Below are 26,094 nucleotides of genomic sequence, written 5' to 3'. Positions count from 1 at the left end.
TCCTTCCCCCCCTTCCCCGCCCCCTGCAGCCTTAGCGAGGGTGGGGAGGGGGGAGAAAGGGGCTTTTTAAAGACGTTGAACCCTTTGGCAATGTAAGCAGTCCCCCCCACCCCCTGGTGTCTGGAGCCCCTAGCCCTTTGCCCCGCCCCCACCGGGTCCCCCCAACCCCCATCCCTGCTCACCAGGGTCTCGGGGCCCAGGGAAGGATGGGGGGGACTCAAAATGCCCCTTGCATAGGAATCGTTGCATCAAGAATCATGCCCACCCTCAGGGGGCCGTGGGGGAGAGGGAGGTTGCTAATTCTGGGGCCCCCCAGCTCCAAAAGGGGGGTCCGCTAAGGATTCTGGGACCTGTGTGGACCCTGGGCCTGGGGGAGGTAGCGCATCCTTTGAGCCAGGAAGGGACGTTGAGAAATGGATTGAACACCAGGCCCGGGGCCAGGGTTTGGGGCCACTGGGACCCCAGCCCGAACCGGGGTTTCCCCGCCTCCATACCGGCCAGCCCGGCGCCCCACATTCCCGCACAGCCTCCACCACCGACAGCCTGGCCGACGAGGCTGGCGGAGCACCGCACTCCGCGCCTGACCGCGGGGTCCCGGCCCGAGCCCCACGCGGGGACACTGAGGCACGAGGGGGCGGGGCGGGCTTCCCGGGCCCGCAGACATCGGGGAGTCCGATGCTATGGGTCTGGGGGCCCCTCTGAGGATTTGGGGGTGTAGGAGTGGGGAAGGAACTGGAGCATCCCAAAGGCTGAAACTGAGCTAAGAGCTGGGTCACACCTCGGAGGTGTGAAATAACTGGGGTGCGGCCCGGGGGTGGGGGCCCGGGAAGCATCCGTGCGCCGCGGGGAGAGGGGTCCGGGTGCGGGGTCATCTCAGGAATTCTGGGTGCAGGTCTCAAGTCCTAGGAACGGCGGGGAAGGGGGAGGAGTTGTGCTGGGGTCACCCCCGCCCCGAGTTCTGGACCCCGGGGGAGGGTGGGTTGCTGGGGGGGGAACCCCGGCAGGATCGGGGCCGCTCCCGGGGCTCAGGCCCGCGTCTCCTCCTTGGTCTTGGTTTCCCCGCGTGGCCGTGCGCGGTGCGGGGATGGGGGCACAGCCCCACCGCGGGCCCGGCCCCCCACCCTGGAGCTCGCAGGCATGCAGCCCCTGGCGGCTTATTGCTGAGGTGGAGTCGGAGCAGGGGGGTCGGGGCTGGGGGCTTGGGGGGGACATGCGGAGGGGGGGGTGCCCCAAGATGGAGTGGCAACATCCGGGCTTATTTACACGAGTGGGTGGGTGGGGTGCCCTATGGCTCATGGAGACCTGAGAAGGCAATTTGGGGGGGAGGGGGGTTGGAGAGGGCTGGAGGGGCCCCCCTCCGTCCTGCGGGCCAGGCGGGGGCGAGGCCCGGGCATCTGCTGGCGTCTCTTCTCGGAAGCCTATTAGTAATGACTTTGGGTTTTTTCTTTTGTTAAAAAAAAAAAAATCAGCACAGACCTCGGCCCCCCCTCGGGCCGTCCTCCGGACCCCCTCGTCCTCGGGCCTTCCTCCCCCAGACCCCCTCGTCCTCGGGCCTTCCTCCTCCGCCCCCCGGACCCCCGCCGCCCGCCCGCGGGGTTAGAGGATGGAGGGCAGGGTGGGGGGCGCGCGGCGCGCGGCGCGCGGGGAGCCGGGCGGGGTGGCGAGCGGCGCCACGCGCAGGGACACCCCGCTCAGGCCCGCGATGCTGCTCAGGCTGCGGGATTTCTCGTAACCTGGGGAGGGCAGAGACATGGGAGGGAAGAGGGCGGCAAGGAGAGAGGGCGGGGGGGGGCGGAGCAGCGAGGGACCCCAGGAGGGAGAAGAAGAGAGAGGGGTGCAGGGGAGGGCGGGAGTCCCAGAGAAGGGGGGGACAGTGGGACACAGGCGATGGAGAGAGAGAGAGCAGAGAACAGGAGTCAGAGCCTGCGCAGCGCGCGCGCGGGGAGGGGGGGGCCCGGGCCGGGAGGCGGCGCCCGAGCCTCCCCGCCCCGCCCCACCCAGCTCCCCTCGTCTGAGGCCAAAGGGGGGGGGCAGCGAGGCGGGATGGTGGGCGGTGGGGCGCAGGGAGGCTGGTGGGATGCACGTGGGGAGCAGCCGGTGGAGAGGACTGGGGTGCCGGCGGGTGGGGCGCAGAGAAGGGAGCAGGGGCGCGGGGGGGGGGGGGGGGCTCCCGGCCAGCTTCCCAGGGCAGGTGTGCCAGGAGCTGGACCATCCGAAGACCGAGTGGATGGGTGGGTGGGCTTCTGCGCATGACCGGAAGGACGGCAGGACAGCTTGGGGTAGCCAAGGCCCAGGCTCAGTGGGTGTCACCTCTTGGGTTCCGCCAGTGTGTGTGTGTGTGTGGGGGGGAAATCTGGGCAGAGGTAAGGGGGCTGCCTGGAAGTGGGGTGCTGGCTGCAGGACATGGCCTGGGGTGTGGAAGCCCGGGGTCCTGTGATACCCCCTCCCAGCCATTCCCAATTGCTAACCTGGGGGGAAGGGACAGGGGGGACCCGAGGGTCTCACGAGGTCTCAGGCGGTGACAAGAGCTGGGGACAGAAATACAGAGAGTCACGGCGGGTTGGGGTAGGGGAATGATGGGGGACCCCCCAACACAGCCTCACTGTTGGGGGGATGGAGAAACGCCGGGATCTCTTCTTCCTCTCTGGTGTTTTCCAGGGTGCAGGAGAGCAGTGAAATGGGGGCGGCCAGATACATCAAATATGGAAGGAGCTTCTGGGGTGGCTGGGGTGGGGTGGGGGGGGAAACAAGGCAGGAGGAGGGAGGGCCAGAGAATGGGGGACGGGCCTGGGGGAGGAGGGTCTTGTGGGAGAAGTGGGGAGAGGAGGGGAGACTGGAAGGATCCCGGGCACTGGATTCAGTCAGCCCCTTCAGCTCCAGCCATGATTTGAGTTCAATGAATGGATTTTGGCATTGTAGGCAAGAGAAGCAGGGACCTCCCCTAAACCTCCCCCCATCCCCCCTACTCCCAGCCTTCCCCACTCCTCTCCCCCCTCCATTCCAGCCGGGGCCCCTTAGACCCTGGGGTGGGGCAGAAAGGTTGGTAAAGATTGGGAGCAAGCAGGGAAAAGGGGGGGGGTGAGATGAAATGGAGAATGATGGGGGAGGGGAAGGGAGCTGGAACAGAATCCTGAATCCTGCATTAGAAGAGGAAGCCTGGCTCCCATGCCTGTCAAGTCCTCCCTAAACCTGGGGAGGGGGGGGTTGCCAGACCGTCCACAGAGACACCCCAAGTTTCCCTATGGCATCACCTTAGCCTGGCAGGTCTTTGCATTCCTAAGGTACAGCCCACAGATGTTGGTTGAGTGAGTGAGGGACAGAACCACCAGGTGGCTTCCCGTTATAATGACCATAAGCCTGAGGGCCAGGCTAGTTGGCTCTAGCTGTAACCCCAGCTACTTAGGAGGCAGAGATCCTGAGGATCATGGTTGGAGGCCACCTTGGGTTCACCCTTCAGATTTCATGTCACCTCTTCAAAAAGACCCTTATATGAAATGACCAAAATATATTGATTGGGTTTTTTTCTGTTTGTTTCCTGTTTATTTTCTGCTTCCTCCAATCGGGAGTTGGCAGATCTGTCCAGCAAAGGGCCAGATAGTGAACTTGTTTGGCTATAGGGGCTGTATGACCGAGGTTACCAGTATTCTCTTCTGCTATTGTGCTGTGACAGCCATGTGTCCCAAGTAAAGTTTTATTTACAAGAACAGCTGGCTGCAAGCTTGGGTCCCTTGGGCTGTCCCAACCTTTGCTTTAGACTAAACTATGGACAGGGAATCTTTCTCTGAACCCTCAAGAATCATGCCTGGGGCTGGCCCAGGGGTTCACAGCTGTAATCCTAGCTACCAGGAAAACAGACAGGACAAAACCATGAACACTAAAACAATAAAAGGACCAGGCACATGACTCAAGTGGTACAGCACCTGCTTAGCAATTAAGCAGACCTGGGTTTGATGCTCAGTAGGGCAAAGCCAGGCAAATGATTCTTTACTTAATAAACGGGTGGTGAGTTCCTGTGTGAACTTCCCAGGGCAGGCCAGGCTTGTGGCATGGATTCTAGCATGTTCCATCCTAGCAGTGGTAAACGCTGGACACTTCACCTCCTGCTCTCACCTCCCAGCTCCTTGTCTTGACCCTGACTTCTCACTCTGCCTCCTCCAGCCGCATCCTCTCCTCCCATCTCATCCTCCACACCCCTGCATAGTCCTGGCTCTGCCCGGCCTCTCTGGACTCCTGCGCGAGGTCCCGGGCCCTAACCTGGCCTTGTTCTATGGCACCCTTAGCTGGATCCCTGCACCCTCCCTCCCCTCCCCTCCCTGACCTCCTGTCTATGCATCTGCTCTACTCCCTGGGCAAAGGGCGGTGGGAGATGGGGCTCACCCCAACCTGTCCCTGGCTTCTGCACCCTGTTTTATTGGTTCACAAATGCAGATAGGGCAGAGGATTGGGTTGAGGATGGGGTCAGTTGCCAGGGCTGGGTGGTCCTGGGGGTGGGTGGGGTGCAGAAGTCTGGGTGCATCAGGGGTGGCGGGGTCTGGGTTAATTCTGGGTGGGTGGGGTCAGTGTCAGTGGGGGTCTTAGTCAGTGGGGGGTGCATGTTCTCACAGGGGTTAGTTGGGAGACAGGGAGTCAGGGGGTGCATGGTGGGGGGGCTACTTACCCCGGGGAGGGGTTGGTCCACTAGGGGGCTATCCAGGCTGCAGCGTTGGCGTTGAGGTCGGGTAAGAAGTTCAGGGGAGCTGGCTTATGCCAGTCTGGGGGGCGGGCAGTGGGGGAGCCCCGGTGGTTGGGGGTGGGGAAGAGGCCGAGGATGGGGGCGGGTGGGGGGAAATGGAGATGAAATAAAGACAGGTGAAGGGTCAGTGGCGAGGCGGGAAGTGGGTGAGGTGTGGGCTAAGGGAAGGGGAGCCCGGCACCCCCCATCACTCCCCCCCCCCCGGCCCTCTCCTCCCTCCCCTGGGCAGGGGAGAGAGGGAGGGTCCCCTGGGGCCCCTGGAGGCCCCCTCACCTTTCCGGATGGAGCCATCAGGCGACGGGGCGTAGTCGGTGAGGAGAAAGCAGGCCCGGTCTCTGCTGTAGCGGCCCCGGCTTCCGGGTGTGATGGGGCTCTTGTCCTCCGGGGACATGGCGGGCTGGTCGATGGCTGGGCAGTCCTCATGAGCCAGGGCGGCTGCCGCGGGGTCCCCATTGGGGCGAGGGTCTGCAGCCCCAAAGGTCAGACACAAACCCAAAGGAAAGAGGGAGGGAGGCAAAGTCATCAAGGGAAAGAGGGGGGAGGAGCGAGGGCCAGGCAGGTGTGGGCGCATGCATGTCATCCCAGCTACTCGGGAGGCAGAGGCAGGAGGATCTCCGGTTCCAGGCCAGCCTGGGCAAAGTTAGCAAGACCCTATCTCAAAAATAATAAAGAAGCTGGGCGTTGGTGGCTCACGCTTGTAATCCTAGCTACTCAGGAGGCTGAGATCTGAGAATCGAGGTTCAAAGCCAGCGAGACTCTTATCTCCAATAAAACCACCAGAAAACCGGAAGTGGTGCTGTGGTTCAAGTGGTAGAGTGCTTGCCTTGAGCTGAAGAGCACAGGGACAGTTCAAGGCCCACGACCGACCAAAATAATAATAATAAAATAATAATAATAATAATAAAGAGGGCTGGAAAGGTGGCTCAGTGGTCAAGTGTTTGCCTTGCATGGATGAGGCCCTGGGTTTGATTCCTCAGCACCACATAAGCAGAAAAAAAGCCGGAAATGGCGCTGTGGCTCAAGTGGTAGAGCGCTCGCATTGAGCTGAAGAGCTGAGGGACAGCGCCCAGGCCCAAAGTTCAGGCCCCATGACTGACAAAAAAGAAAGAAAGAAGGAAAAGAAAGAAACCAAAAGGGCTGAGGGCATGGCTCAAATGGTGGGGTGCTTGCCTGGTATGAGAGAGACCCTGGGTTCAGCCCCCAAAAATACAACTCTGAGAAGACCCTAGGTTAGGGCCTTGGCAAGCAGAGGGCAGAAGGGCGTAAGTGGGGGTGCCCACTGGTTCTGGGGAGGGGAGGATTTCTGAGGATGGGCAGGGTGGACCTGGTGGTCAGGGTTGGGTGGGCAGTGGGGCTGGGGGGGGTGGCCTGGAGGACGGCCGGGCCGGATGCTGGGAGGGTGGCAGGCGGAAGTGGAGCTGGCATGACCTGGGCAAGGTGCTGGGGTTTTGGACGTGACAGATTGGCAGTGGCATTTAGGGACAGGTGGGGGGCAGGTAGGGAGGTGCGGGAGGAGGGAGGGGCATGCAGGGGTCCCCTAGGCTCTGACTTGAGCTATTTTTACTGGTGTGAAACTGGATCAGTGGCCAAGGGAGTGAGATGGAGGCTGGCTGGCCCAGCTCCTTTGCTTGACCTACTTAAGGCCTGGGGGGGGCGTGTCCTCCCCCCAACCACCCAAATGACTACCCTTGAGCTGCAGACCACCCCAGGGCCGCCCCTTGTCTCTCTGGCTTTCATCTCCTTCCAGCCACATCTGCAGTTCTCCTCGCATTCCCTCTGCAGGGCCCCACCACTCTGTGTAGGCAGGCTGCCCCAGCCTATGACCCTCCCGTCCCCAGGCCTCTGGCCCTTAGTGTCACACATGTCCTCCAGGCTGGCCGCACTACCACTGCCTCCTGCTATATATCCCTCCCCACGTTCCTTCTATTCTCAGTGACTTCCTGCTGCCCTCGGTGCCACCTTTGTCCTCTTGGCTCTCAGCACAGTGCCAAGAGCTGCCCCTGATGCCAGCCTCGGTCTCTGGCCACCTGGGGCCATGTGAGCCCCTCTCAGTGTTCATTATCCACCCCCCCTACTCCTCTGCCTCAACAGCCCCTGGGAACAGCTTAGCTCCAAGTCTCTCCAAAGGCAAACCCCAGGTCTCACCTTTCTGGCTGTCACCACCCTGGTTGCCTTTTTCCCCCAATGATCACCAACCACCCCAGTCTCCCTGAACCTTACCAACCGTTCCGAGACCCTCCCGCCCCTTCCCTCCTCCTACCCCCCCTCCCAGGTCCCCAGCCTCACCTGCCCTGTTGATTTCAATCACTTCCTCCTGAGCCAGGGGACAGGGTTCACCAGGAGCCGGCAGCGGAGGTAGACCCATGATGCCCAGTCCCCCCGCACCCCCCCTGAGCAACCCGGGGTGTGTATGAGGCCCCGGAGGGTAGGCCCCAGCCACGGGGACCCCCATGGAGGGTGGAGTGATGGGGGGCGGGGGGCTGAGGCCACCACTGCTGCCATGGTGTGGGGGAGGTGGCGGTGGCGGTGGCGGGTCAGGCTTGCAGTAGTTGGGCGAGCCCGGCTGCGGTGGGCGCGGGATGTGTTTGTTCTTTTTCTTGGGCAGCTTCTGCTTGGCCATGGCCAGCGAGTAGTACATGCCAAAGTTGTTGACGATGACAGGCACCGGCATGGCAATGGTCAGCACCCCCGCCAGGGCGCACAGTGCCCCGACAAGCATCCCTGACCACGTCTTGGGGTACATGTCCCCGTAGCCGAGTGTCGTCATGGTGACCACGGCCCACCAGAAGCCAATGGGGATGTTCTTGAAATAGGTGTGATTCGACCCCAGGATGTCATCAGGGTCGGCACCAATGCGCTCGGCGTAGTAGATCATGGTGGCGAAGATGAGGACGCCCAGGGCCAGGAAGATGATGAGAAGCAAAAACTCGTTGGTGCTGGCACGAAGTGTGTGGCCCAGTACCCGCAGCCCCACAAAGTGCCGTGTGAGCTTGAAGATGCGTAGGATGCGCACGAAGCGGACGACGCGCAGGAAGCCCAGCACGTCCTTGGCGGCCTTGGAGCTGAGGCCGGACAGGCCGACCTCCAGGTAGAAGGGGAGGATGGCCACGCAGTCGATGATGTTGAGGCTGCTCTTGAGAAACTCCACCTTGTCCGGGCAGAAGGTGATCCGCATGAGGAACTCGAAGGTGAACCACACCACACACACGCCCTCCACATAGGTGAGGAAGGGCTCCGTCTCCACCTCCACGTTGGTGATGTTCTCAGGTGGAGCCCCAGGGATCGGTGAGGCCTGTGTCACTGTCTTGTTGCTAATGTGGATGAAACCCTCATGGGTCTCCAGGCAGAAGGTGGTGATGGAGATGAGGATGAAGAACAGCGAGGCGAAGGCCACATACTGTGCACAGGGTGGAGAGAAAGAGGTGACCCAGGCATCAGGTCCTCCAGCATCTAAACCCCATCCCATGCCCCCACCCCCAGTGTCCTGGGCAAGGCCCTGGGGAATGCGGATGTGCCAACGCTGAGTCACAAAAGCAGTCTGCAGGTCAGGGGCTAAACCTCCCTGCCCCCCGCCAGCCAAAAGGCCAGTGTGGCCCGTACTGTCTCTTTGCCACCCTTCCCAAGGTTCTGTCTTTGAGCTCCCAAACAGGATGGAGGGCAGGCTCTAAGAGCTTCTGGCTCATCTTGGCACTAGGGGAAGGGAAAGGGGACAGGGCAGCTGGAGAGGCAAAACCATGAGTTGGGAAGAGGTCAGGCTTCTAACCTGCCAAACTTGGGCACATTCAAACTCTAAACCTCAAATTGTTTCTGGATCTGTCTGTCTGTGACGACTGTGGCCAGTTACTAGTGGCTCACGCCTATAACCCTAGTTACTCAGGAGGCTGAGATCTGGAGGATGGCAGTTTGAAGCCAACCAAGAGCAGAAAAGTCTGAAAGACTCCCTCTCCAATTAACTAGCAAAATGCCAGATTAGAGATATGACTCAAGTGGAAGAGCACCAGACTTGGGGGGGTGGGAAGCCAAACAAGAGCTTTAGGCAGCACAAAATGCTGAGTGCAAAGGTCAGTACTGGCATACACCCCCCCCCCACGATTGTGAGGATTAAGTTTTGTTAAGTTGGGTATACAACTTGGCCCACCATGAGAACCTAGAGGCCGGCAGAGGTCAGGCCTCCCTATCAGCCAAGGGCTGGGGAGGGGAGCAAGCTGGATGAGGCCCCAGGGTCCGCAGGACAGGGCAGGGTCAGGCTGCGGCAGGGGGGCAGCCACCCTGCAGAGGGAAGGCAGTTATAGTTACAGTTGAGGGCGAGGAGGAGAGACAGGGGGTTGAGCAGGGTCCAGGCTTTCGTGGGAAGCGGGGTAGACACTGGGGAGCCGGCAGGCCAGACTCTAAGGACTACTAAGGTGTGGGGGTGGAGAACCAGTGTTGCTACACGGGCTGAGGGGTTGCCGCTTTGAGGGGGGACAGGGTCCAGGCCTGGGGGCAGGAAGCCCAGGGTTGAGGCCCCGGGCTTGCCGTGGAGCACAGCTAGGTGGAAGGGAGGAGGGACAGCGGGTCAGGGCCTGGGAGTGGGTGTGTTAAGACTCGGGTGGGAGGCCGGCTTTGGTCCCAGGTGCAGCCCCGACAAGGGGGTCCCGTCGGGGGGAGCCGGGCGGGGTCCGGTGGAGGCCCCCTCTGCAGCCCTCTCGGCTCTCCGCAGTGCCGTCCGCGCCCCGCCCCCTCCGCCGCGCGGCGCGGCTGCGGCACCGCAGTGGGGGCGGGCCGGGGGCGGGGCGCGGGCAGCACCGTGGACAGCGCCCGCCGCAGTGCGCAGCCGCAGTGGCCGTGCGCCGTCTCTCCGCCGGGGCCCGCTGGGCCGCGCGCAGCCGCAGAGCCTCCGCGTCCCGGCAGCAGGCCGCGGGCCAGGGCCTCCTTAACTCCTTCCCTCCCAGCGCCTGGGGGAAGGCACCGGTGGGCACCCGCCGCGGGGCGCGGCGGCGGGGCTGGACGGCGGCCGGCTGGCTTCGCCCCCTCCTTTCCCCTCCCCGGCCAGAAGGGTGGGAGATCAAGAGTAAGGGGAGGGGGGCGGGGGGGCTGCCCGGGACTCCCAGCCCTTAACCACCTCACGGGAGGCTGGCGAGTGCTTGGCACACTCGAGAAATGAAAACGCCTACTGTGAATTACCTGAAGGCCCCCCTTAGCGGTCCCGGACCCCCAGCCTGACCCACACATAAGGACTTCATCTCCCCCCCACACACTCAGCACCCCGCAATGGGGTCACTGCAGGGAGGGGCGCCCCAGGCGCGGGAGGGTGGGGGGAAGGCTGCTCTGAGCCTGAGAGGGCATCTAGGGCCACGTCCCTTCCGCACGTCTTCCTCCCCACCTCCCCCCACTCACCCCAAAATCTCGCTAACTCAGCTCTTCCCAGGGACCTAACTTCACGCAGTGCCCCGGCCCCCCCTCGCTCCCTCCCCTGGCGCGGACGCAGCACTGCGGCTCCGCGTCCTTCCCGGCCCAGGACGTGGCACGGTGAGGGGGGGGGAAGGGGGCCCAGCCAGCTCCTTGGGGTGTTTGGGCCTCCAGGAGACTACAAGGGGACCCTCAAGATCACGCTTGTCCCCCTCCCCCTTTCCAGTCCTCTCCCCGCCTTTTCCTACTCACCCTCACACTGGGGACTAAGTGACAAGGAAGAAGTTAGGGGGAGAAAGATTTAGGGGAGAAGGAGGGGGGTAAAGTTTCCGAAGCCTCGGGAACTTTTACAGGGAAATGGAGACACTTTCTGGGGAGGCGGGGTGGAGAACACGGACTCTTGAAGGGTTTGGGCCCCTGGAAGTGGACTCTTTCCCCCTGGCTTTGGGAAGGGGAAGCTTGAGGAGGGGAGGGGGAGGGACACAAGGTAGGTGGAAAGATAGTCAGAGAGGGCAAAAGGATTGACGCTATTTTAAGACGTTTTTGAGCTGATGACTTGGACGGGGAGGGGGGAGGGGTGGTCCCAAGGCTTCAGGTGACAAAGTTTGGGAGGAGGACAGAGAGTCACTTGACAGACTTGGAAAAGAGACCTGGAGTTGTAGAAGTTGGGGGGCGGGGGTAGGCTCCAGAGTATGGTGGGGTGTGCGTTAGAATGGATGGCAGGAGGGAGCTTCCCCTGGGTGAGGACCTCTGCAGGACAAACTGGGTTCTGGAGGAAAGAATTGGGATGGGGGTGTACTACGGTTCTGGAAACATAAGGAATGTGAAGGGCTTGTGGGGGGCATGGACACAAGAGGGGGCGGGAGGGAACTTCCAGGAGGGAAGGTGTCCCAAGACTCCAGGGGGTGAGGGGGGCGGAGAAGTGTCCTGGCTAGAGAAACTGGCTTTGGGGTTCACAGAGGCCGAGGGCAGGAATCAGGGAAGGTCTTCTGGGACTTTCCAGAGCAGAAGAAGGGATCAAAACCAGCCAAACTCGGAGAGAGAGGTCTGGTGGGAGTCGGGGCCCAGGGAGAAAGGAGGGGGGCACTGAGAAAAGCTGAGAAAAATGAGTTTGAATATGGGACCTAGAGCGTCTGGGGCCGGGGAGCGGTGTGGATGGGCTCAGAGCTCTAAAAACGGAGGGGTGGGAGATATGTTCTACGGCGGGAGAGGGTTTTCTGGAGAAGCTTGGGAGACTCGGGAAGTTTCCAGAGGTCTGGGGCGCCCTGGAGTGGGCGGATGGGGTTTGGAAGGTGGGTTGGGGAGACCTCTCCAGAGGAGGACCGGGGAGAGGGGGTGGGTAGTGGAGGTCAGAGGGATGAGTTCGGGGAGATCAGAGTTTGGGGAGGGGAACCCCAAAGGGACTGGAAGTCCCACAGAACCCGGAGGAGGGGACCCCAAGATCTTGCTCACCCTGGCCGCCCGCGACGAGTAGGGGTCCTCGAAGAGCGCCCACACGCGGGGCTGCCAGCGGCGCCACCACGTGCCGCCCGCGCCGCCCGCGCCCCCCGGCGGGCCCCCGGCGCCGCCGCCCGCGTCCTGGAAGCAGAGGCGCTTGAGCTCGCCGCCCGCGCCGTCCAGGCCGCCGCCGCCCGCGCCCGCCTCGTCGTCCAGGCCCGCGTCGCCCGCGCCCGCCGCGCCCCCGGCGTTGGCGGAGCCCGAGGAGTCCGGCGCCTCGAAGGAGTCGAGCGCCTCCTCGGCGTCGCGGTGCTGCCGATAGGTCATCCAGCAGCAGGCCTCCACGTCGGTCTCGTCGATGCCCCAGAAGCCCAGCTCCTCCTCGAAGAGCGGCCCGCACACGTCGGCCGGGCAGTGCAGCTTGCCCGTGCGGTAGTAGTTGAGCACGTAGGCGAAGACGCCCGGGTGCCGGTCGAAGAAGAACTCGTCGGCGCCGGGGTCGTAGTCGAAGCGCGCCGCCGCCTCGGGCTCGGTCAGGCCGGCCAGCCGCGTCCCCGGCAGGGTGCGCAGCGTCGACCGGTACGTCTCATGGCGCACGCCGCCCACGTTGATCACGATCTTGCCGCTGTCGCCGCCGCCGCCGCCGTGCCGCCCCATGGCCGCCGCCGGCAGCCCGGGGCATGGCTCGGCGCGCCGGCCCCCGGGCCCGCGGGGTGCCGGGGGGCCCGCCGGGGACGCGGCGGGGCCGGGCTGCTCCGGCGACTGCGGTTGCGACTCCTGCTGCGGCGGTGACGGCGGCGGGAACGGCGGTGGCGGCGGCAGCGGGGACTCGGGCGGCTGCGGCGGAGGCGCCGGCTGCTGTTTGCTGGCCCCCTGGCGCCCGCGGAACGAGGAGACGCAGACTGAGCTCAGCATTGGACGGGGGGCGGGGCTGGAGGGGCGGGGCCGAGAGGGGGCGGGGTCCAGGGGGACGGACAGACCTGATTGGGTGGGAGGAGACGACGGATGGAGGGGGCGGGCCAGTGGGGGGAGAAGATAGGCACGATTGGATGGGGGAGGAGCTAGCGTGTAGAGGGTGTGGCCTCTGTGGGGAGGCTCTGAACTGATTTGTCTGAGATGTGGGCGGGGCTAAATCCAGGAGGTGAGGGGCTGGGACTGGGCGGGGCCACAAATAAGCTTATTGATTGGATCTTTGAGAAAACAGAACCGAGGGGCGGGGCGCCTAAGGAACGCTGAGGTTTGCCTGGCTCAGCGCTACCAGCAGGACCGAGAAAGCGGGGTAAGGTATGAGAGAGACCTGATAGAGCCTAAAAAAGGGGTAGCCCAACTGGCCGGGAAGGTGGGACCACAATGGAAATGGCCAATTTGGTTGGGTTGAGAAGGCGCAGAAAGAAACAAGACAGATCAATAGCAGGGACCTAAAGCCCCAGCAGGCAGGACCCAGTGTGGAGCAGGGCAGGTGGAGGGGCCGAGGCAGGTGGAGGGGCTCGGGCTGGGTTTACTTTGGCTGGATGGCCAGAGAGGGGGAAAAAAGTGTTGGTCGGGCCGGGGCGGTAAGGGAGAGGGTCTGAGCCAGGGCGGGAAGTGGAGATGGGTCCCTCCTTTGATGGGAAGCGGTAGGGGGAAGGGCTGAGTCCTAGAGGCTCTGCAAGAAGAAGAAACCTACTGTGCTGGATAGAGGGCAAGGACCTGGGACGGAAGGAAGGCTGGAACAGAGCCCTATGACCTAGTACCAGCGAAGTCTTAGGATAGACCGAGGAAATGGAACAAAGCCCGGACAAGGCGGATTGGAGGAACAAGGCAGGGGTGAATGCTGGTGAGGGGTGACCAGAGGAGACAGGCAGGCAGAGTTCCCGGAGCATCCACCGGCTGGAATGGAGAGTGGGGCGGGGTTAAGTGTCCAGGAGGACGGGAGGGGGCGGTCAGTGGCGAGTTGGAGGCGGAGTCAGACGAGGGGACCGCCTCTGAACCCGCAGGCCCCGCCTCCAGGAGGGTGGACTTAGGCGCTGGGAAACTGCGCAGGCGCAAGGCTGGGCAGGGCCTGCAGCGGCGGCCCGGGCTGCGGTGGGAGGAGGCGCCTGTGGGAGCGAAGGGGGCGGGTCAGGGGGCTGCGGGCATCGTCCCGCCGCCTCCCGCCGCACCTGGCCGGCCACCCCCTTTTGCAGGTGCGGCTGCCACTTCCCATCGCCTTCCCATCCCGTAGCCCCTCATGGTTCTCTCCCTCCCCCCAATCTGTCCCATCGCCTTGGCCCCCACTTCTTGGAGTTTCTGGCTCTGCTCCCTGTCTCTCTCTGGGTGTCTCAATCTGTCACCGTCCTTCAGGTCCTGGACCAATTTCCCCTCCCCCAGCCGTGGCTCTGCACACTTCCCCCAGTCCCTTTCTCCGAATCTCTGCCCCACTGGGAGAGGTGAGCCTCTCGGCTCGCCCCCCCCCCCAGTCTTTCATCCTCTCTCCAGATCTCTGTCCCCCTCTCACTGGGTCTCCTCTCTGTCACCCTTTTCAGAGTATCTCTACGCACTTTCTCTCTCTCCTTTTCTTATTCTTTCTATATCTGTCCTCTCTTGGGTTTCTCTTCCCTTATGTCCCACGCCTCTGAGCCTCTTTTTCCGAGTCTCCCCTTTCCGAGTCTCTGTCCCATTCTCTCAGCCTCCGCCCCCCGCCCCCTCCCCCCGGGCCCTATCCTGGCAGGAAAGGAGGCTGCAGGAAAGGAGGCTGCGTCACTGCAGAGAGCTGCAGAAGTGAGGTCCATCCTACAGACCAAGGAGTAAGTTCCCTCACTCCCCAGGCCCTGGGCTCTTCCACTGTCCCTAAAAGTACACGATCCTCCTCAGGCTGCCCCCCCCAGTCTCTACTAGTACCCACCAATGCAGAGAAAAGAGTTTGGCACTTTCTGCCCCTCTCAACCCCCAAATTCTGCTGTGATCCCCGGACAGAAGTAATCCTAAGGTGAAGGGCAGTGTGGATGTTGAGGAAGGCTCCTGGGCCAGTGGAAGCCTCATGTGGACTGAACAGGGGGCGGAGGGGAGGGTGTCAGGTAGGCTGTAGGAGCTAGTAGTAGGGACTGGGGTAAGGACCTAAGTCACCCTGCTGCTTACACCCCACCCCCTGCCCCTACTTTCTGCTTTTGACAGCAGTCAGGTACAGGCACGGGATGCAGTTACCAAATCAGCATTTTTGGCAGAGGTCAGAAGGTGTGGGAGAAGGTGGGGGCTGGTGTGGAGAGGGAGCTGGAAAAGGGTGAGCCTGGGTGAGACACGGGTTGAGGCCTGGAGAGACAAAGGAGAGGCCTCGGGCAGGAGGTAAGTCAAGGATGGTCCAGACTCCTCAGTTCTAGGGACTGTGGATGCCATTGCCTCGATTGGGGTACGTGGCAAAAGGGTTCAGAGCCTGGATCGTTCATCCTTCCATCAGAAACAGTGGGGTTTGCAGGGAGAAGCTGGGGCTCAGACTACCGGACACCCAGCTCTACTCAGGAGCCAGAGGGAACAGACTCCATATTTGACAAGACACCAGAAGAGCCGAATGGCTGTCCAGTTCTTCAGATCCTTCCCTTCCCCAATCCATCCTTTCCCCGGACACTCTAGAGTCTGAGAGCTCCGAACACGGAGTCCATAGTCCTCTACACTCCCTCCTCCCTCCCTTCCCGAGGCCCTCCAAGGGAAGGGTGGAGAAGGACTACCTCCCCATCCTGAATTTCTACTGTTCCTCCACCCCATGCCCATCAGTTCTAATCCGGAAGGGGAGTTTCACTACAATCGAAAATATGGGGACTCTCTGCCTGAGTTCCTTGGTCCCCCCCCCCCCCCCCCGACCTTCCAGTATCTCAGCCCTCAAAGCTCAGAATGTAGGGGGACCTCTCCGACGTAATCTTTGAGTCCCAGTCTCCCAAACTGGGATTTGGGGTGCCTTGCCACCCAGGGACCTGAGCCTCAGCTCCCTCCCCCATACTCACTCCAGGTCCAGGCGAGGCAGGGATGGGGGATCCCAGGCTTGCGAAGGGGGGGAGGGGTGACCCAGCCTTGGCAGCTCTGGGCAGCAAGAGATTGCGGAGGGGTGAGTGACATCATCGCCGGAGGAGGAGCAGCACCGCTTCCCCCAACCTTGGTGGGGGGAGTTGTTCAAGCTCCGCCTTGATGAAGGACCCAGGGGTCCTAGAATCCCACGGGGAGAACAGAGGAGGTCCGCAAGAATGGAAACCACTTTCTTAGCACAAGGTTCAGAAATCCTTTACCGCTTCCAGGAAAGTTCCCCCCCCCCTTACACACACACAGCCACCTGTCGCTGTTGTCGCGACCTGTCGCCTCCAACGCTTGTTGTGGCTGCACCCGCCCCCGCCAGAACGGTAACATAGTGGGGACTACAATGCCCGTGATGCTCCACAGTGAGGGCGCCTTTAACTAGAGGCTGGGAAGGCCTGGGGCTTCATGGGATTGGTAGTAAGAACCCTTCACCGGAGCGAGCCTTTCAGAATGGAACAGGGTGATGGCTTTCTCCCCTCCCCCTTCTTCAGCTCTCGGGATCTGAATGCTAATTTTTCCTCTTCAAGAAACACATGCTTACAAGAAGCAACTCCGGCAGGTTCGTTCAATGAAAATAGTAGATATTTACTGAGCAGATGCAACCCGGCGCACATGCGCTTAGCCTGGGCGCTCCCGAGGGGAGACGGGGGCGGGCGGGGGGGGGGGGGGGAGGCTGCGAACTACGCGTGCGCATTTCCGCCTCGCCGCTGCGCCTCGAGAGAACGCGCGCGCGCGAGGCCTACACGGGCTCCCGAGTTCGAGTCCCCGCGATCGAAGACAGCCAGGTAGGTCCCCAGGAAGACGTCGCCGAGGATCCAGAGGGGACCTGCAGGCGGAGGCACATCCAAGGCCTGGAAGCCAGACAAGCAGAAGCGGAAGCCACCCTGAGAAATCTGCAAGATGAAGAGACAAGGCTGCTCAGCGATCCTGGGCCACACCAGAAATGCTTGTAGGCCAGGGGTGGTGGATCCCGCCTGTAATCACTGACCCAGGGGGCTGAGGCAGAAGGATGCAGAGTTTGGAACCAGCCTGGGCTATGTAACAGGACCGCCCCCCTCCCCCAAACCCTAGCCGGGCCTTATGAAGCTATGTCCCCAGATCCAGCCTGCAAGCCCAGTCATCATGGAGGCCACTTACTTGGATGACATAGTCCTGGGCTGTGAGGTTAAACCAGGCCCCACCAAGGAGGAAGGAGACAGGGGGGAGCACTGGGACCCTGGAGCAGTGAATGAGGTACTAGGGGAGAAGAAGAAGCCGTGAAAGTAGGAGGTTCCTGCTCTGCTCCAGTTCCTCTGGCTCCCCAGTATCCTAGGGGAATGTCCCAGACTTGTCCCTTAAGTCTCTGAATGAGAGACTTCTCTCATTGAGTCTTCAATAATTCTTGCCCTAATTCTCACCCTGTTTGCCATCTATTGAAACTGTATGCTTTTCCTAAGAAACTTTACTACTACCTGCAAGGGAGACCTACTTCTTAAAGAAAACAAAAAACTACTTTTTTGTGATTGCCAGTACTGGCACTTGAACTCAGAGCCTTGTGCTCTTGCTTGGTTCTTAGCTGATTCGCTGCAGAAGCCCAGTCTGGCTGGCTTTGAACTGTGATCCTCAGATCTCAGCCTCCTGAGTAGCTAGGATGACAGGTGTGAGCCACCAGAGCCTTCATTCTTAACCAACCCTCTCCCATCACTACTCCTGAGTCACTCAGCACAGATCCTAGGATGTGTCCTTGCTTCCTCTTATTATCCTCACAGATCTATCCTCTCTTCAGACACCCACCAGCTACTTGCTTTCCACCCTCAAGCCCCTACATTCTGTCCTGTGACTGCCATCAGCTTCTCCCAGTCCACGCCCACCACAGCTGGTCCTAACCTGCCCTGTGAAGAGAGGAAATCCCCCAATGGTGGCATGCAGGGTGTGGATCTCCTCACTGGGCCCTGTGATGAGGGAGGTTCCTGTGTCCAGGATGGCAGCACAGCCCTGGGCACACAGAGTCAGCCCTGTGCCCACCTGCACACTGAGGAGGAGAAGGGACTCTCGTTAGAGATAGGGTCCTAGAGCTCCAGCCCCCCAGCTCCAGATCAGGAGGCCAAGGTGTTCACCGCTGCATGCGGATCTGCCAGTAAGTGGGCTTCGTGATAGGTACGAAGGTGAGGGGTGGGACGTAGTGATCCGGGTCTGAGCCCCCCAGGACCAGTTCTCCTCCATCTTCCCCTTCAGGGTCCCTGAAAGGACAGGAAACTGTGATGTCACCAGCATTTCTCCTTTCCCTCCCAAGAGGACCCAGGGATGGGATGTCATGCCCACTGGTTGTTTTGGGTCCTAGATGGAGTAATGGGGTAGTTCTGGGCCTAGATGGGCCTGGAAGGAAGAATGGAGAGAAGAGAAATTACCCCCCCTCTTCCTCCTCTTCCCCCCCTCTCCCTCTTCCTCTTCCTCCTCCCCCCCCTTCCTCCTCCTCTTCCCTGGAAACTGGGGCTTGAACTCAGGGCCTGGGATCTATCTCAGCTTTCGCACTCAAAGATGGCATTCAGCTACTTGAGCCACAGTACCACTTCCAGTGTTTTCTGTGTAGTTTATTGGAGATAAGGGTCTCTAGGACTTTCCTGCCCAGGCTGGCTTTGAACCTCAATCCTCAGATCTCAGCTTCCTAAATAGCTAGGTTATAGGCATGAGCCACCGGTGCCTAGCTCAAGAGAGGAGAGTTCTAAGAGGAGGATTTGACTGTGTTTTCCTGTCTGACTTTGAACCATAGTGACTTCCTTTAGTATGTCCTGAGTTGGCAGCCCTGGAGACCTTCTAAGGGAGGTCAGGTGTATTTATCTTGGGTAAGTGGTTTCTTGAATGGATATGGAAACTTCCTGTGTGTCGTTTCCTGCACTGGATAACATTTCCAGTAGGGGACAGCTCTTCCTTCCTGGGGCCCACTGTAGGGGACACCCCACCCCTACCCCAGTACCTGTTGAGGTAAAAGGAGAAGACTGGCTTCTTCAGGAGCCCTTGCTTCACCAGAGCGTCCAGTGGGGGTTGAACTCCTCCAACCGCCAGACTGGGGAAACCGAGGCCCAGAATCCCATCAAAGTGGCCCAAAGTGAAGACGATACTGGGTTGCCACAGAGCCTCTCCAAAAGTCACCGATGCTCCTGCGATCCCCCCAATCTAGGGGAAGGCAGAAGGAGGGGGAAACCCACAGTGGCTGCTGAGAGAACGATTCTCACATTTTCCTGAGAAGCCCCGAACTAAGGCGCAAAAGAAAGAGGTTTGGAGGCTTCTGCCACAGGCCTCACCTGCCTATGAAAATGTCTGGCAGCCAGAGAAGCCACGCCCCCTATCAAGGAAGCCCGCCTTCTTGTTGACCACGCCCAGCACTCAAGTGGCCCCGTCCCCTGAAGCTCCACCCTCTACAGCCCTCTCTGCTACAGGTGGCCCTGCCCATCACGGTGAAGCCCCGCCCCTTTCACAGCGGCCCCGCCCCCTGCACCAGAGGCTCCCAGACTTTAGAGATCGCCTCAATTCCCGGGTTTAGGGGCTGGAGGGACGCACAGTCAGCTTGTCCTCACTCAGGATCCCGTCCAGCCGCCCCGTCCCATACTGAATGGCAAACTTGGTCCCATTGGGCCGGAAGGAGCTGGAGGCTTTGGCATCGAATCGGCGGTGGAACCCTAAATCAGATCCCGGGGGTGTGACCGGGGACTGGAGCCCCCCCACCCCCAGGCCTCCTGAGAGGTGAGCTCAGGCTGGTACCCGCTCCGTCCCCGTCCCTCCCTCCCCCCATTGGGCCTGCGACCCTGGCTCACAGCAGGGCAGGCTGAAGAAAGAGCAGGTCCTGGACGGGACCCAGAGGTTCGAGGAGCCGGTGTCGAAGACCACAGAGAAGTTTTGTGGGGGCGTCCCCAGCCCGATCTCCCCGAAATACTGGGCCTGTGGCACAAGAGGATGCAGAGTGAAGGGCAAGTGTGGCCTGCGGGCCTGGGGGTCGGGGGCTGCGGCGCTGCGGCTCACATTCATGTAGTTGGAGAGAGACACCAAGGTGGGCTTGTCCCTAGGGGCCGGGCCCCCCAGCCCCAGGGCCGCCGCTGCCCGGCCCCAGGCTCTGGGTGGGTTCAGGGTCCTGGGTCCAGGGGGCATTCTGCGAAGAGGGACCCTGGAAGGAAAGAGCAGGCTGAGAGGGAGGAGCCTACCTTTCCTGGGGACCCTCGGCAGAAGATGGCCCAGCCAGGCAAGGTAGCAGTCCCCGCCCCCCCCCCCCCTTGGCTGATATTGCCCAGAAGGCCGCTGTAACAACCTTCCATTTAATGTCCATCTATGTTTAATTAATACCGAAGACAGGAATCCCCCAAGATTCAGAGGAGCAACCGCCCCCCATACCAAATTCATCCCCCCCAAGCTATTCCCAAGGAATCCGGGTGCTCCCTAGTCCAGCCCTGATGACAGCTCTAGGCTGAAGAACCTTCTAGGCTCTGCTTCACATGGTGGGGCTCCTTTCCCCTCCACTTGGAAAGCAGTGGGTGTGGCACCGCTCCCATTGGACACCCGAGGACTCCACATCAAGATTCTGAAATCATAGGATCTCTGGGAGCCAGGAAAATGTGTCTGTCGATAACTCGGAAAGGAAGCAAGCTTTTCCAAGAGAAAAATACCAACAAGTGAGATGTGAACGTTTTTAACTTTTCTACACACCACCCCTCCACATCTATAAATAAAAGACATACCAAGGCTGGGAATGGGTTTAGCGGTAGAGTGCTTGTCTAGCAAGCATAAACCCCTGTGTTCAATTCCTCAGTACCACATACACAGAAAAAGCTGGAAGTGGTACTTTGGCTCAAGTGGTAGAGTGCTCAACCTTGAGCTGGAGAGCTCCGGGACAGTGCCTAGGCCCAAGTCTCCAAACAAGAACAGCATCTACGTATATGTATGTGTGTGAAAACAAACTCTGGTGTGGCTCAGGTGGTAGAATAACACCAGCCTTCAGTGTAAAAGCTGAGGATCAATGCTCAAGCCCTGAGTTCAAGTCCCAGTATTGGCACAGTAAGTAAAACCACCTGAACCTGAAACAGAGGATGTTGTACCAAATTCCTTGTGAAGATTCCACATTGGTGACAAGTTAACTGTCCCCTGAGCAGCAAGCCACCAGGGGATGCATGCAAATGAAAGGGCAGGCCTGTGCAAATGAGGGCAGGTATATTCAAATGAAGGGGCAGGCACATGCAAATTGAGGTTGGGCTGGACTGGACCCTTGAGCTGAGTGTTTGCCAACCCTGGTCCAGAGAGCTGTACAAACTCAAATCTCTGAGCTTCCTAGTGGGCAGGTGTGGGATGAGAACAGCTCCTGGGCTGAGGGGCTGGTAAGTGCCAGCCTCAGACATTCTGAAACACTCTGTTCTTCCCTTTATTGAGGAAATGGCCACAGTGGATTGGGTTCAAAAGGTTGATTAGCAAACATCTCATGCCAGGAGAATTTTGTACCTGCCCTGCAGGCTTGGCACCCTTCCCCAACTCAGGATGTGGTCTGGAGAGGCCAGAAATGAAATGTGGACACATTTACCAGTTTCCCAGTAAGCTCCCCCCTTCCATTCAAGAGCTGAGAAATGAGGAAGAGGAAGAGATTGGGGGAGGCACCAGAGCAAGGGGGGGTTCTCAAAACTTTTTCTTTGCCTACTGTGGTTATGAGGATTGAAACAGGGTCTCCAGCATGCCAGGCAGGTGCTTTACCAGTTGAACATGGCCCTCAGTCCTTTTTACTGTCTTTTTGTTGTTGGTGGTCATTGGGTTTGAACTCAGGGCCTGGGCACTGTACTTGAGCTTTTGTGCTCAAGGTTAGTACTCTACCCCTTGGAGCCATTCTACCCCTTGGTTTTCTGGTGGTCAATTGGAGATAAGCATCTCACAGACTTTCCTGCCCTGGCTGGCTTCAACCTGTGATCCTCATATCTCATCCTCCTGAGTAGCTAGGATTATAGGCTTGAGCCATTGGTATTGCCATTTACTGTCACTTTAAAAAGTAGGATCTTTGATGTTTGCCCATGTAAGTGTGGGCCAAGTCATGTTAACACTCCTCCTCTTAGCTGGGATGATAGGCATCACTGCACCCAGTTGATTAGTTAAGATGGGATCTAGCTAGCTTGCCTCCATTTGTGATTCTCCTGACCTCAGCCTCCCAAGTAGCTAGAATGACAGGTCTGAGCCACTGTGTCCAGATGGTTTTACTCCCCCCCCCTTTTTTTGGATACAGGTTCTTGCTAACTTTACTCTAGTTAGGCTTGAACTCAAGATCTTGCTGCCTCCAGTTCAAAGTTGCCTGTAATCCAGTCTCTGGGATTACAGGTAGGCACTACCTTTCCCAGCCTACTACGGGGGAAATCTTGGCCTTAAACGTTTTGGGTCTTAGGATCTGTTATGTTGGGGGTAGGGGTCACCATACCGGATCAGGGAGGCCTGTGTGGGATCCAAGTTCAGCAGCAGCAGGAGTGGTGACAGCAGCAGCAATGGTGACATCTCTGGGGGTCTGGGAGTGGCCCTTGTGTGCCTGTGGCTCCCCTTCTTTACCCCGAGGCTCTGCTCTCTTTGCACCCCACCAGCAGGTTTCAGAGATGACCAGAGTCTCTGAGAGAATGGTGTTTACAGATTTGCGCTGAGCACTTTTAATGGACAGCCAGAAGCCGTTCCCCCATGTCCTGGAGGGTCACTTCCCTTAAAGAGGCTCGACCCTCGCTGCCCCCACCTTCTTTGAACCTCTACAAAAGGAGGCTCTGCCACTTTTACTTTGAAGTTTCACTTCAGTTTTCTGAGACTCATTAACCACAAGTGTTTTCTTGGGCCTCTTCAAAGGCAGAGCCTGGCCAGGTGGAGTGGTACTAGACTCATGTGAGCTACTTGGGAGGCAGAGGCAGGAGGATTACTGTTTGAGGCCAGCCTGGGCAAAGTCAGGGAGAGAGCCTATCTGGAAAACAAACAAATGACCAAAACAAAACAAAAACCCACCCTAAAAGCAAAGGGACTGTAGAGGGGGCTTAGGGGTAGTTTCTTTTCCTAGCTAGCCCGAGGATTTGAGTTCAACCACAAGAACAGAAGAAAGAAAGAAAAAGAGGAAGGCAGGCAGGCAAGCTGGGGTTTGTGAAAGTCTGGAGAGGAAAGGAAATACCACACTAGACACCTGGCCTTGCATGTTGGCATGTCTGCCGGTCTTAGGACCCCCCGATTTCCTGTTGTTGCTTGATGGTTTTGCTTTCTGGATTTTGTGTTGTTGTTTTCAGACAAGATCTTGCTATGAGGCCCAGCCATGTCTCGGACTGTGTGTGTGTGTGTGTGTGTGTGTGTGTGTGTGTGTGTGGTGGGGGGCTGGGAGGGGAGGGGTGACGGTTGATCTCAGAACCTCACACTTTCACTCACCTTTTCCTCTCAAGGCTCCACTCGCAACAGCTCCAATTTTGGCTTTTCCGGGGGTTCATTGGAGTTAAGAGTCTCACAGGTTTTCCTGCCGGGGCTGGCTTTGAACTGGCAGCCTCAGCTCTCAGCTTCCTGAATAGCTAGGATGACAGGAATGAGCCTGGTGCCTGGCTTCCAGAGTATTTTTGTTACAGTTGTCTTCTGCTATGTGGAGGTACACCATAGCAAATGCACAAAACCTTTTTCTTCCTGTAGGTTTAAAGCAATTTAGATCATCTAAACAAACCACAGTCAAAGTCAATAATGAGTCAAGCCGGTATTGGTGGGATTGCCTTCCATCTGGTGGTGTCAGGAGTGGACCCCTAGGGTCCACAGGATTTGTCAGCCTTTTTCTTTTCCTCAGCTGTCCTTAAAGACAATCAGGAGCCCCGGACAGCCACCACAGGCTCTGGATTCAGGTTTCACTGACAGCTGTCATAAGTTTTCCCCTGTGTCTCTGCTTCCCGCTGGCCTCTGAGGGGGGTCTTTCCTGTCCCCTGTGGTGTCCTTCTGGCAGGTCCTCCATGAAGGCGGCTCCGGGCATCGTCCCCACCCCCTACCTGTCCCTCGGTGACCCCCCCACCCCAGCAGCCAGAACCCTCTGGGTGGCTCCTGCCTGCACAACCCCGGACAGACACCAGGAGGCGGTGTGGGCCCGCGCTCCTGCGGGTCGCTCCAGGAATCAACCAGGGCGCTTGCCTCAGCCAGGCTGTGGGGGAGTGGGGGGTGGGGGGGAGAGAGAGACACGCACCAGGACACAGCCGCCCTCCGATGCGATTAAAGTAAAAAAAATTATTTGTTTATTCACTTATTTATTTATTTATTGGTGTCAGTTCTGGGGCTTGAACTCGGGGTCTGGGCACTGTCCCTGAGCTGCTTTTGCTCAAGGCTAGCACGACACCACTTGAGCCACAGCACCACTTCCAGCTTTTTCTGTGTATGTGATGCTGAGGAATCGAACCTAGGGTTTCATGCGTACGAAGTAAGCACTCTACCTCAAAGCCACATTCCCAGCCCAACAATTTGTTTTAAAAAGATGTTTTCCAACTGAACAACTTAATTTTTTTTGCAAATTCTTTATTGTGATTGATTACATAATTTCACAAATTTCACAGTGTTGTGGGATAGTGATGCTTAAAGTCACAAACAGATCCTAACTTTCATATGGCAAATTGTCTATTGTGGTCTATAACATTTATCAGTTCTATGAGCTTTAACAATAGTTATTTCTTTCACATCGAGTGATGTGTACATTTCTTTCCTTTTGCATAGTGTCAGCTGTTCCCTCTTTCCCACTTGTTCCCTCCCTCCCATTGCTGCAATTGAGTTGCTTAGTTCATTTTGATCAATGTTCAGTGCAGCTGATGGGTCCCGCTGTTGTATGTTTTTCCTGATTCCCTTTAGTTCTGTGTCCTCTGTTGTGCACATATATACCATATATGTGATCAGAAGCATGGGGTTATTTAGTCATGATTCAACCAGATGAGTGGAGGTCCTTTGTTTCTCAAGTCTTGTTAACTTTGTTGTATCACCTTACCTTTTGGATTTAATATCCGCTTATCAGGGAGACCATGTGCCATTTGTCTCTTTGCTCTTGGCTTACCTCACTCAACATGATTTCTTCTAGTTCCATTTTCCTGCAAATACCATTATTTTGTCCTTTCTAGTGGCTGCATAATATTCCTTTGTGTATAGATACCACAATTTTTGGATCTATTCATCTGTGATGGGGCATCTGGGTTGTTTATATATCCTGGTTATTGTAAACAGAGCTGCAATAAACATCGAGATGCATGTGTCTTTGTATCCTGGTTCCTGTTGTTCAGGGTAGATGCCTAGGAGTGGTATGGCTGGGTCATAGAGGAGGTCAATATTTAGCTTTCTGAGGACCCTCCATACTGCTTTCCAAGGTGGTTGTATAAGTGTACATTCCCACCCACAGTGAAATAGGGTTCTTCTTTCTCTGCATCCTCTCCAGGATTTGTCATTGGCTGACTTTAGGATGTGGGCCATTCTGACTGGGGTAAGGTGGTATCTCAGGGTTGTCTTTATTTGCATTTCCTTTATAACCAGGGATGGTGAACATTTCCTCATGTGTTTCTTTCAGCCAACTTTAACTCTCTTTTCTTTTTATTGGCTGACATCAACACTCAAACTCGATGCCTGACACTCATTGGCTGGAGCTCAATCTACTGAGCCAAGACTCCCAAACCCCTATTTTTAGTTTTAATTAAAAAGAAGGATTATTGTCTATGTGTTACCAGCATCCCAGGACACTTGGTGATTTTCCCCGTTAATGAGGATTAAACAAACAGCCTCTACGACTCACTTGATAGGCAATGCTCAACCCCCGACACCACTCCCACCCCCAGGCAAGCCTTAGTGGGGATTTGAACTCAGATCTTGAGTTCACAACACAGTAACCCGCACAGACCCCTCTCAGGGCGTTACTCTTGCTGCATTCTCATTGGCGGGAACCTAGTCACGTGATTGTGATCGTACCTAGCTACACACTCCTCTGGGAAATGTAGTCTATTTATGCACCCAAAGACACGGGATGGTTTTTGGTGAATGCTCAGCTAGGTGGTGCACAGCTGTAATTCCAGCACTCAGGAAAGCTGAAGCCGGAGGATCGAGTTCCAGGCCGCTTGGGCTGCCATGCGCGACCCTGTCTCATAAAGTCTCACGCACCTTTGGAAAAAAAAAAGTCCGCATGGGGCTCAATGGTAGTGCATTTGTCTAATCTGAGAAGGGTCCGGTGGGTCCAATTTTCAACAGTGGAAAAAAAAAATTAACCAATCGACCAATCAAAAGCATGCACATACGCTGACGAACACCTGATTATTGAAGAGGAGGGGGGGATTTTGGACAAATTTTCACCTATCTGCGCCAGTATTCTGACACTACGCTCAAGGCTCCAAATTCAATCCCTAGGATTACAAAAAAAAGAAAATCGTGCCCCATACGTGTCATTTAACTTGGCTAAAACCTAAAACCAACATGCAAAAGACAGAAAACAAAGACGGAAATCAACTTCCAAAACGGTGCCGTGGGGAAAGCCTCCAGGACGAGGTTTTCCTGAGTAAATCTCTGGCCGC

At 58.2% G+C, this 26,094-nt stretch overlaps 2 protein-coding genes across 4 annotated transcripts; both read right to left on the bottom strand.

Moving 5' to 3' along the window:
• Window positions 1-148: 148 nt before the first annotated feature.
• Window positions 149-15,602, bottom strand: Kcnc3 (potassium voltage-gated channel subfamily C member 3). Of its 3 annotated transcripts, XM_070000903.1 has the most exons (6): window positions 15,511-15,602; window positions 11,573-13,635; window positions 7,019-8,129; window positions 5,006-5,197; window positions 4,658-4,751; window positions 2,469-2,528 (listed from the first exon to the last, which is right to left on the bottom strand). In XM_070000903.1, exons 2-5 carry the CDS (start codon window positions 12,470-12,472, stop codon window positions 4,678-4,680), a joined length of 2,277 nt encoding a protein of 758 aa, XP_069857004.1. In that variant the 5' UTR covers window positions 12,473-13,635; window positions 15,511-15,602; the 3' UTR covers window positions 2,469-2,528; window positions 4,658-4,677. The 3 variants fall into 3 exon arrangements, with proteins under 3 accessions (XP_069857003.1, XP_069857004.1, XP_069857005.1); XM_070000902.1 differs by lacking the exons at window positions 2,469-2,528; window positions 4,658-4,751 and adding an exon at window positions 149-1,733; XM_070000904.1 differs by lacking the exon at window positions 4,658-4,751 and having other exon boundaries at window positions 15,511-15,601.
• Window positions 15,603-16,141: 539 nt separating this feature from the next.
• Window positions 16,142-22,203, bottom strand: Napsa (napsin A aspartic peptidase). Its single transcript, XM_070000901.1, has 9 exons — window positions 21,993-22,203; window positions 19,574-19,715; window positions 19,369-19,492; window positions 19,115-19,233; window positions 18,531-18,730; window positions 17,674-17,796; window positions 17,444-17,588; window positions 16,715-16,813; window positions 16,142-16,470 (listed from the first exon to the last, which is right to left on the bottom strand). The coding sequence occupies exons 1-9, from the start codon at window positions 22,064-22,066 to the stop codon at window positions 16,258-16,260; spliced, it is 1,239 nt and encodes a 412-aa protein (XP_069857002.1). The 5' UTR covers window positions 22,067-22,203; the 3' UTR covers window positions 16,142-16,257.
• Between the last annotated feature and the right edge of the window lie 3,891 nt (window positions 22,204-26,094).

The sequence above is a fragment of the Dipodomys merriami genome, unplaced genomic scaffold, assembly GCF_024711535.1.
Source record: "Dipodomys merriami isolate MVZ:Mamm:240054 unplaced genomic scaffold, mDipMer1.0.p SCAF_57, whole genome shotgun sequence".
Lineage (NCBI taxonomy): Eukaryota > Metazoa > Chordata > Mammalia > Rodentia > Heteromyidae > Dipodomys > Dipodomys merriami.
This window is presented reverse-complemented; position numbering and strand designations above follow the sequence as displayed.